The sequence below is a fragment of the Hyperoodon ampullatus genome, assembly GCF_949752795.1.
Source record: "Hyperoodon ampullatus genome assembly, chromosome: 3".
Lineage (NCBI taxonomy): Eukaryota > Metazoa > Chordata > Mammalia > Artiodactyla > Ziphiidae > Hyperoodon > Hyperoodon ampullatus.
The window spans coordinates 63,349,937-63,360,795 of NC_136916.1; the positions used below are offsets into that span (position 1 = coordinate 63,349,937).

The 10,859-nt window shown below is 57.8% G+C and overlaps 1 protein-coding gene across 2 annotated transcripts; it reads left to right on the top strand.

Moving 5' to 3' along the window:
- Positions 1–6,066: 6,066 nt before the first annotated feature.
- ISLR2 (immunoglobulin superfamily containing leucine rich repeat 2) lies at positions 6,067–10,338 on the top strand (the record flags this gene model as incomplete). 2 transcript variants are annotated; one of them, XM_079699973.1, is made up of 3 exons in its annotated part: positions 6,067–6,119; positions 6,527–6,640; positions 8,087–10,338. In XM_079699973.1, the coding sequence occupies one exon, from the start codon at positions 8,095–8,097 to the stop codon at positions 10,336–10,338; it is 2,244 nt and encodes a 747-aa protein (XP_079556099.1). The 2 variants fall into 2 exon arrangements, with proteins under 2 accessions (XP_079556099.1, XP_079556098.1); XM_079699972.1 differs by lacking the exon at positions 6,067–6,119 and adding an exon at positions 6,336–6,420.
- Positions 10,339–10,859: the final 521 nt, after the last annotated feature.

Consider the following 10,859-nt stretch of genomic DNA (forward strand, 5'->3'; position numbering starts at 1 on the left):
GAAGGGCTCCAGAGCACAGCTAGCCCATTCTTCTACCTTCGCAATGGTAGAGACTTAGAATGAGAGAGTCCAAGGGGTTGCTTAAGATCACACGGCAAATTTGTGAAGCTGGCACCTTTGTGCTGTCTCTGCATTCTTCATAAGACCAGTAGAATTCTTCCTCCTGTTTTCCACCTCGACAGTAAAGTGCCTCCCTCCTCTGCCATGGGACCCGGTGACATGTTCAGGATGTGAAGTCATGTAGGAACATCTTTGAATTCAGAAACGTCTCCTGTTCATAAATATCCAACTAACGACTGAAACTTCCACTGCTCCCAAAATAGCTTTGGATCCCAGCACAGGCATTTCCAAGAACAGATTTTTATCCTTTCAAGAATTCTATGAAAGCAGAGAATAGTTTGTATGCCTACCCAAAAGAGCTCCCTGATCCTGGTCACACATTGAGCCCTGACCCTCGTCATGGACTGTGGACATAGACTGATCTAATTTCCAGGTAAGGGGGTATCTACTACAGTTCATTATAATTACGTCACTCTCAATTCATTTTGATACAATGTTAGATTACTCTGATCCTGCAATTCCCCAACCTCTATTTCAAGGGGATTTCTTGCTGGTAGTGAATCTTGGGATTGACTCCTCAACATCTATTTCAGGGCTACATGATTACTCTAAGCCAATCAATCCCATCCCCTTTGCCAGTGATTGGCTCAAAGATGGGGAGTCCTAAGCCAATATGTATCAAGAAGACCTCAGGAGAGGTGATGGCTTCTGGAAAGGGAATCGAGTCTCTCTCTTCCGCTAGTCTGCTACTGATAAGCATGTTACTCCAGCTGCTGCTGAAGCCCTCCAATGACACCGAAGGACATGAGTCTCAAGTTGAAGCCCTGTTAAGGGAGAGGAGAGAGACAGAAAGAACCCGAGCCTGCCGATGTCATTGAGCTACTGAATCAACCAGCCCTGAAGCCGCCAGCCTGGCTTCCTGCTTGTGAGATGATACGCTTAATAGTTTAAAACACTGAGATGGGAATTTTGTTATCTGCAGATGGAAGCATCATAAATAATTCCCTGACCTCCCTTCCCCTGCTTCCCCCTGCCATGGAGGGGCTGGCTGCCCAGGACTCCCACTCTGGGGGAACCAGTCCTGCCTGGGCTGGGTAGAATAGCTAAGCACGTTGCCCAGGCAGGAGTGTTGCCTCTTCCAGGCAGGAGTTCCCCCATCTTTGGTGAGACAAGCACAGACCCAGATAATTACATGAGATGCCACTGGAAGAGCTGTCGTTAATTTTGATGGCAATAAAGAGCCTTGCCAGAAAGTTAAGCTAATTTCATGAAAGCACTGGGAGGAAGATCATGAACTGGATCCCAGCTTATTAATAATGTCAAGCTTCATTTGAACCATTCAGGAAATTCCTCCCAGTTGCCTCCAGCAAACTGCCACAGGTTGCTACTCTCCGCTGAAATCAACAGTCTTCCCATATGCAAATGTGGATTTTTCTGTTTTTCCCTAGAAAATAATTAAAGTTACGGAGCCCAATAAATACTTAAACAGATTGTGGTTTTAATTAAAAACCTTTCTCCAAGCCTGCAGCTGCAGGTCTCTCTTCCCAAACAGGCACACTGGTGACAGCTGCAAATGTCAGAATCTGGGTTTAAGTATCTGAGACTAGAGATCTTTACAACTAATAATAGTAATTCTGATTTTTACCTATGCCATGGTGTGTGGGAGGTGTAGGGGGGGAGTGAAGAGAGATATTTGGAGGAAGGGCCAAGGTCTTTCCCCCTACTGGGGAAGCAGGACACAAGCATGTTCAGCAGAACATCTCATCATACCTGTACCCAATGCTGCAAGGTAATAATGATGGCTAATTCTAGCTATTGTTGAAAAAAATAAAAGCTCATTTCTGAGCACTACCTAAGTACCAGGTACTAGGTGCTTTGCATGCATTGACTCATTTAATCCTCAAGCAACCCAATAAAATGGGTATTCTTATTTATACCCCTTCCCCACCCCCAGGCACAGAGAGGTTAAGTAACTTGGCCAAGGTCACACAGTGAGTACCTGGTGGAGCCTCATGCTAGAACCTTCCCTCTTAACCACTATGTAGCATGTGTATGAGGGAAAGGAGAGATGGAAGTTGGCAGGGGTTGGGGGTGGTTTATAAACGGGGACTCCAGAAGTTGAAAGGTGGGAAGCTGAGTGTTTGGGAGATTCTGGCTGGAGGGCAGGTGGGAAGGGTCTGCTGAGTAGGCTGCTATGCTGGGGATCTGTGATGCCCTTCTGGGTCCTGGCTTTCTTACTCTCAGGGGCTCTCCCTCATTCATTAAATCACCCACCTGGCACGTTAAATACAAGGGCATGTACAGCTCTGAGTGCAGGTGCACTGAATTGTCTGCACAGTGTTACATGTCCTAAACCTTTAATCAAATATCTATTACTTCCAACTTTGCAGTTTTCTATTCCCCTCTTAGAGCCTGAGAAAGATTTTCTTTTTCAGATCTCGGGCATTTTATAAGTCCCTTGCAAAGTTAGAAGACTTAAGGACTGCCTTCTAGGCCTGGGTACTGGACTCAGAGAGAAAGCACTCATGCCGGACGGGGAAGGTTGGGGAGGAGTACAGGACAGTTTCGTCCCAGGAGAACTAAACTTACTGGCTTGCTCAACGAGCATCCAGAGGGTGCCTATTGTGCCCTGGGCGTTGAAAACACAATGGGGTGTGAAGCCGGGGCTGTGCCTGTGTTGGGCAGGGGTGAGGAGGCTGCAGATTCCTGGGACACACGCTGGGTGGCATGGGAAGGAAGGCTTCGGTGCCTTGGTTTAGCGTCTGCCACTTCGGAACTTTGCGCCACAGGATGCAATGCCGGGAGCAGTGCACGCCTGGGTCCGGGGCTCAAGCCGCCGATCCTCGGGGCCCAGGGTACCCCAGCCATTGCCCCGCGCCTCTGAGCCCGGCAGGCGGTTTCCAGCAGGGGGAGCGCGCGAACCAGGCCTGGGCCCGAGACTTTGAATAGACAGAACCCGGGTAGCTGGTGCCGGGATCCGGGGGTTTTAACCCGCCCTACTCTCGGGACCCTGCGGATCGGCAAGGTCGAAGTTAGAGGTCCACAAAAAGCTGCCCAGAGCTCCAGCTCTCCGCCCTGGGTGTATCTAGGGTCGGCACCCCAGCCTGGTCAAAAAGCCTTAGCCCGGATTCTGTAGATTCCAAATCTGGGCCCTCCACGCTGGTGTCTTGGAACCTTGTATCCCTCCTCTCCCCTACTTCCACACACCTAATTAGGTGTCTGTTTCTTTAACCATCAAAGGCTTGGGCGGCGGTGGGGGTGCTATCTTCGTTCCCGGTTCCCCAGCCCTTCAGTAAGTGTACTATTATCAACATTACAGACATTAGAGGCCCCTGCGCGCCCGGCGGCGCCGGTCGAGATGCTCTCAGTCTTCTCCTAGCTGAGCTCGGAGGCTGATCCTGGAGTCGTACCTCCCATCCCAGGCCTCGGTGGATTCTGCCCGGGGCGACTCGGGGTCTAGCCCTGCTAGGGCGGGCACTGACCTCTTCAGGGTCCAAGACGGGGGTAAGGGTTGTCTTTCCCCCAGGGCAGGCTTGGGGAACAAAAGCGCTTGCTGGAGAGTGGGCGGGAGCTGCGGGGGTCCGCGGGAGTCGGCGCCTTCGCCTGGGTGACCACTGCGCCCTTAGTCGCCCTCCAGGCGCCTGATGCCCTGTGTCCCTGCAGAATTCCCCTGGCTTCTGCATCCCCGGCAAAAGAGCAAGGAAAGGGGGTCTTTCTTGGCTCGCGGGCCCCAAAGGTTCCCAGGACTCGGGCGGGTGGGGTCCCTGCGGTCCGGGAAGCTCTCCGCGGAGAGTGAGCAAGCTCATTTTTCTTTCCATTCCCCAGCCTCTGTCTTCCAGTCCTTCAACCCTTCCAAGTTATCCCCTGCTTGCCTCCCTGTACGCCTCCTAGCTGAAAGCAAAGAGAACCCCCCAACACACAAAATAAAGAGAGGTGAAAAATGGGTGGAAGGTCCACAAGTCGCGCACCTCCGTGCCTGAGCCTCGGTCACTGCCTTTACGCCAGGCTCCCCTCCCCCCGCCAGGGAACGTCTCCAGGACCCCCATACAGGACCCTATTCTCTAACCTCGCTGCTGGGCCCCCGGCTCCCCAGATCCCTCTTCCTCGGCCAAGGCTCCTCGAATTGCCCTTCAGGATTACCAAGACGCGCGGACAACACACCCAGGACGCCCCCCTTGCTCCGCAGACAAAGAGTCTGTGCCAGGCCAGCCGGCCACGCCATTCCCCCGCCCAGTCAGGCCCAAACCGCCCGGACTCACTCCCGGACTAGGGACCTGCTCTCGCTGCCCCCACCGCACGGTCAAGATCCTCTTACTCCTCCTCCCTCCTCGAAGACACCTTCTCCCTCAGGGCGCCCCCGCGCCCCTCCCCCGGGGTGTCTGTGGGAACTACAGGCACAGGCAGATGGAATGAAGTTCTGGGTTCTGAATTCTGGGTTGAGCGAGATGCGCTGGTCCCAGATGGCTGGGCTGCCTGTAGCGACCGCAGGAATAGGAGAGAGGGAAGGATGCGAAGTGTGTGTGCGCCAGTCTGTTCATATTTAATTTATAAAGGCTCCTCGGAACCCCGATCGGGTGGTCTCTTTAGAGGCAGAGCTCCTCACCCGTCTCTCTCCCCCACCTCCCCAGCTCATTAAAATGCTCAACACTGAAATCGGAAGATTGATCTCAGAGGCCCCAAACCGACCCACCTCCAGAGACCGCCACGGCCCGAGTGAGGGCTGGGGGGAACACGTGTGCCCGGAGTGCTCAGTGTCTATGGAAAAACCGGGGAAGGCAGGGGCTCTGCGTGTTTCCCGAAGCCTGCACCCCTTTTCCGATTCTGGTCAGCAACTCTGTCTCCAGGGCTCCCACGGGCACTGAGGGGGAACAGAAATCGCGTTTTATACAAATGCCTCGACATCCCTGGGCTTCCACTTCTTTGTCGCCAAAAGAAATATCGGGGTTTCGCCAGAGACAGGAAGCGAGAGTCCGGAACAGCAAATATTCGAGTTTGCTGAGGCCCGTTGTTGTGTGAGGGTGTGAAACATAAGGGCGGTATCGGGCCGCAGAGGCTTTGGGGGCTAGTGTGTGGGGTTGATGGTGTGTTTGCTCGTTAGACCGTGAAGATGATGGAGGGAGCGGAGGAGGGAGAGAGATGCTCAAGCCTGAAGTCTCCAACCCACAGTGCTCAAAAGGAGCACACGTTTTGTAACCATCCCTTTCCATACCGCCGTCTGCTGCAGCCCCGGACCCCATTCGCCCCTAGCTGGCAAGTCCTGAGGGCGAGGCTCTTGGCTGTGCTCGGGCCGGCTTCCTGGGAGCCGAGGCTGGTACCAACGCACCTGCCCCACCCAGCGGTGCGCACGGGCCCACGAGCTGGGCGGTGGGCTTCCAGCGCTGGTTTAGCCACAAAAGGCGAGACGTACAGAGTCGACCTGAGGAGGCTGGGCAGGGGAGCGCCCGGTAAGGCGGTGCGTTCTAGTCTTCGGGTTGGACTGGCAAGAGGTGAGGTGGGAGCTGGGGAAACCAGGGCTCGTAGCTGCCCAGAGCCAGGCAAAAATAGCAGGGAGGGTGAGGCGCTCTGCTAACACTATCAATTATGCATCGTGTTGAACGTGGCTTCGGGGAGGAGGCGGCTAGCAGCAGGGGTGCGGGAAGGAAGAGTCCGCGCGACCCCTGCGGAGCGCAGCTCAGCCGGTCCCGCGTGAGGACTCTCTGTGCCACCGCCTGCCTTTGCAAAAAGAGTTTTAAGGCAAAGACACGCTTCCCCCCTTCAGGCGTGAGCTCTTCCTTCCCCCAAATTCCTCAAAGATGGTTTGTCTCACGTGTTGCGGGGCGTAAAAGAGGCTCGCATTCAATTAAGCAGCAAAGCTAACGGGCTCTGGCGGGACCCGCGCGTGAGGGTGAGTGCTCATGAATGTGTGTGCATGCAGGAGGGGGGAATGCTGAGCGTCCCGGGTGAAGGTGTGCCTTTGAAAATGTGTGTGAACCTAGCGAGATCTCAACACATTGATGCGATTATTACATGATGATGGGTAATTCTAACATATGAAGAGCGACTGTGTGGAGGGTGCGAGGGTCTGTGACTGTGCCAACGCGTTTGAATGGGGAGGGAGTCGTGTGATTAGGGATAGTGACAATGTCTGCAGATGTGTAAATGGGGGCGAGGGACGAGGGTTATGGGAGTGTGGTGAACTGGAAAGAGCCAAGCCGGGGTGCTGGGCGTGGGGGCGCCCCTTTGTCACCAACGTCTCTTGGCCAGGGGAAGAGTCTCTATGGCTTTAACAAATGTAGATGATGCGGGAGGTGGGAGAGGCTGTGCGCGTCCCCGCTGTGCCCGGGAGCGCGCAACGGCTCTTCAATCTGCAGCCAGTGAGAGGTGGGGGGAACAGAGGCGAAAGGAAAAACTGAAGTGGGACCTCAGGGCCAGGGGAGTCCACAACTTACCTGTCCCTTTCTCTGCCTCTCCCCCATCTTCCCCACAGTCGCAGCAACAGATGTGGGAAGCGCCCTTGGGCTGTCGTCCTGGCTCCGCTACCTCAAGTCTGGAGAAGGGGTTGCAGCCCGAGGGCAGCGCGCGGAGAGTCGGCGAGCAGCGGGTAAGCAGCGGAGACCACCCCGTAACGCTGACCCAGATGGGGGTAAATCCCGTCCAGGGTGCCAGACCCTGCCGGCTCTCTCTAGGCGAGACCGGGAAGAAGAGGGGAGGGGCCTTCCCTCCGGAGCGAGAGGGAGTGGGGAACGCGGGTTCCCAAGACCAGAGGGTGGGAGGGGCTCTGCCGAACCTGCCAGGAGTCCTAAGTGGGAGCGGAGAATCTGTTTGTAAGTGCGTTTGTATGACTGCAGAGACTAATCTTTTATTGGGGGGGGGGGTTGTCCTCAGGCATTGTGGGCTGCAGAAAAGAGGCAGAATCTTGAGCCTTCTACTTGATTAGCTAGTGGCAGCCCCCTTGACCCATCGGCTAGGGACTCCCCCGCCCCCATGGGAGCCGTCTGGGAAGATGCAGAGGGGGGAGCGAGAATCTTTAGTGACCTGCCTCCATTGCTCTTGGTCCCAGCTCAGAGGAGGACCTCCTTCCTCAGAAGGAAGGTTGATCGAGGGGCCCTGATGGTTTTCCCCTCCTAGGAGTTGCAGCCCAGGGCAGGCAGCTTCAGTTGCAGCCAAAGAGGGACCTGACGAGTCTGTTTCCCCGGTCCCAAGCCTCTTGCCACCTGCAGCAAGTTCTCAGCATTTGCTGATCCGGTGGGATTTCAGTCTGAGAGGGCTGTGTACAGGCGCAAGTGCTCGCCTGTGTCCCTGTGTGTGGGTTGGTCTGTGTGAGGACTTGTGCCCTGGTGTCTGTCAATTCTCACAATGAACAGGAAAGCACGTTGCCCCGTGGTGGAGAACGCTGTACAAGTGCTGTGTTCAGTTGAGAGAACAATGAGGTCTCCAAGATATACTGTGTCTGTGTCTGGGTGTCTTTGTGTTTCTATGTCTAGGAAATGTGTTGTGAACCCCTAAGCCCCTGCAGAAGTTGTCGGTTTGATGGCAGGTGCCTGGGCGTGTGTTTGTATTGTTGTGCGCTTGTATGGGCGTGTGTGGGCGTGTGTGGGCGAGTGCCGTGCCGTGGGACAAAGAGTTCAAGGGAGGACAGGCGGTCACGGACAAAAATACCCTTTCTGTGTATCCCTTTCACTGAGTTAAACGAAGGCTTAGAAACATAGTCAGGGCTTGATGCAAAGCCCAGGGCAGACCTGCTAGCGGCCCACTCTGAGGAGGGCTCAGCCCCAGGCTGATGGGATAGGTAGAGAAAAAAAAGAGCAAGGTACGAGGCAGCTAGAAAAGGAAGTCAGGGCCCTGAGAGGGAGCAATCACTGAATCCCAAGACTTTTACTGAGCTCCAACTCGTGCCTAAGAGAGGCTCCTAGGCACAGAGGAGAAAGTTACCGCAGCCCTGGGACCTGCCCTAGACTGGGTTTACGGAGGAGGCAGATGGATAGGGAAGGGAAGCTGGGGCTCAGTGAGTCACCTTCTCCCCTCTTCCCCCGGCTTCCACCTGCAGGATCCGCGATGGTGCCCTTGAGGGCCCTGTGGCTGGCTTGGGCGCTGCTAGGAGTGGCCGGAGCGTGCCCAGAGCCGTGCGCCTGTGTGGACAAGTACGCGCACCAATTCGCCGACTGCGCCTACAAGGAGCTGCGCGAGGTGCCGGAAGGACTACCGGCCAACGTGACCACGCTTAGTCTGTCGGCGAACAAGATCACCGTGCTGCGGCGTGGGGCCTTCGCCGACGTCACGCAGGTCACGTCGCTGTGGCTGGCGCACAATGAGGTGCGCACCGTGGAGCTGGGCTCGCTGGCGGTGCTGAGCCAGCTCAAGAACCTCGACCTGAGCCACAACCTCATATCCAGCTTCCCATGGAGCGACCTGCGTAACCTGAGCGCTCTACAGCTACTCAAAATGAACCACAACCGCTTGGGCTCGTTGCCCCGGGACGCACTCGGTGCACTGCCCGACCTGCGCTCCCTACGCATCAACAACAACCGGCTTCGTACACTGGCTCCTGGCACCTTCGATGCGCTAAGCGCTCTGTCACATCTGCAACTCTATCACAACCCCTTCCACTGCGGTTGCAGCCTTGTGTGGCTACAGGCCTGGGCTGCGAGCACCCGGGTCTCGTTACCGGAGCCCGACTCCATCGCGTGCGCCTCTCCTCCTGCGCTGCAGGGGGTGCCGGTGCACCGCCTGCCCGCCCTGTCCTGTGCACCTCCCAGTGTGCATCTGAGTGTTGAGCCGCCGCCTGAGGCGCCGGGCAGCCCCCTGCGCTCCGGCCTAACGCTCATGCTACACTGCGTCGCCGAAGGACACCCCACGCCCCGCCTGCAATGGCAACTTCAGATCCCGGGGGGCACCGTAGTGTTAGTGCCGCCGATCCTGAGCGGGGAGGACGACGGGGACGGAGCGGAAGACGGGGAGGAGGAAGGAGATGGGGACGGGCCAACGCAGACAGAGGCTCCAACCCCGACTCCAGCACCCGCTTGGCCCGCGCCCCCAGCTACCCCGCGCTTCCTGGCCCTTACAAACGGCTCCCTGTTGGTGCCCCTCCTGAGTGCCAAGGAGGCAGGCATCTACACATGCCGTGCCCACAACGAGCTGGGTGCCAACTCCACGTCGGTTCGCGTGGCAGTGGCAGCTGCAGGGCCCCCAAAGCACGCTCCTGGCGCAGGGGGAGACCCTGATGGGCAGGCTCCAACCTCTGAGCGTAAGTCCACAGCCAAAACCCGGGGCAACAGCGTCCTACCTTCCAAGCCCGAGGGCAAAATCAAAAGCCAAGGTCTGGGCCGGGTTAGCGTCCTCGGGGAGACACAGGAGGGGCCGGAGGGGGACGAGGAGGCAGGTGAGGGTGAAGAGGCGGAAGACCAGGTCTCTGCTGACTCGGTGGAGGAGCAACGCTGTGGCCACGGGGACCCCTCGCGGTACGTGTCCAACCACGCGTTCAACCAGAGCGCCGAGCTCAAGCCGCATGTCTTTGAGCTGGGCGTCATCGCGTTGGACGTGGCGGAGCGCGAGGCGCGGGTGCAGCTGACGCCACTGGCGGCGAGGTGGGGCCCTGGGCCCGGCGGGGCTGCGGGAGCAGGGCGGCCCGGACGGCGGCCATTGCGCCTGCTCTATCTGTGCCCGGCGGGGGGCGGCGCAGCAGTGCAGTGGTCGCGTGTAGAGGAGGGCGTCAACGCCTACTGGTTCCGTGGCCTGCGGCCCGGCACCAACTACTCCGTGTGCCTGGCGCTGGCAGGCGAGGCCTGCCACGTGCAAGTGGTGTTCGCCACCAAGAAAGAGTTGCCCTCACTGCTGGTTATCGTGGCGGTGAGCGTGTTCCTCCTGGTGCTGGCCACCGTGCCCCTGCTGGGCGCCGCCTGCTGCCATCTGCTGGCCAAACACCCGGGCAAGCCCTACCGTCTTATCCTGAGGCCGCAGGCCCCTGATCCCATGGAGAAGCGCATCGCCGCCGATTTCGACCCGCGTGCCTCCTACCTCGAGTCCGAGAAAAGCTACCCGGCAGGCGGCGAGGCGGGCGGCGAGGAGCCAGAGGAGACCCCCGGGGAGGGCCTTGACGAAGAAGCAGAGCAGGGGGACCCAGGTGGGGACCTGCAGAGGGAAGAGAGCCTGGCGGCCTGCTCGCTGGTGGAATCCCAGTCCAAGACCAACCAAGAGGAGTTCGAGGCGGGCTCCGAGTACAGTGATCGGCTGCCCCTGGGCGCCGAAGCGGTCGACATCGCCCAGGAGATTAACGGCAACTACAGGCAGACAGCGGGCTGAACCCCCAGCCCGTCTGGCAGCCCATTCCCATCCCCCACCCTGGGCGCCTGGGAGCAGAAGCCTTGGGCTGGCAGGACTTATGCCCCCCCAACTTTCACTTACTCCACCCCCTTACCACCCCCTAACCTTGACTACTGGGGACTTCTAGTGGGGAGTGGGACGATTTTACCAGTCCCACCCACGACGGTCATTGTCCTCGTGGGCTGAATTCCCCTCCATGGCGAGCACAGTTCCCCGCTCCTCCCTCCCTGTATAAGACACCACCCGCTGACCGTGAGGCGAAATCCAAGCCTCTCCGTTCCCACTGCAATTATCTGCGAAATCCGCCCCGAGCCCGCTCCACAGTGGGCTCGGAAGCCAGAGGAAATGGGAGAAGACTTTGGAAACATCTGATGGGCATGCTGTGGCTCGGGGGTGAGCCCGGAACCCCCAGGAGATGTCCTTAGCGTGGAGCGCTGTGGGGTCCCGCCTCGACCCCTATTCCGCCCTTTCCGGGGTGCACATCCCAGAAGCCAGGATTC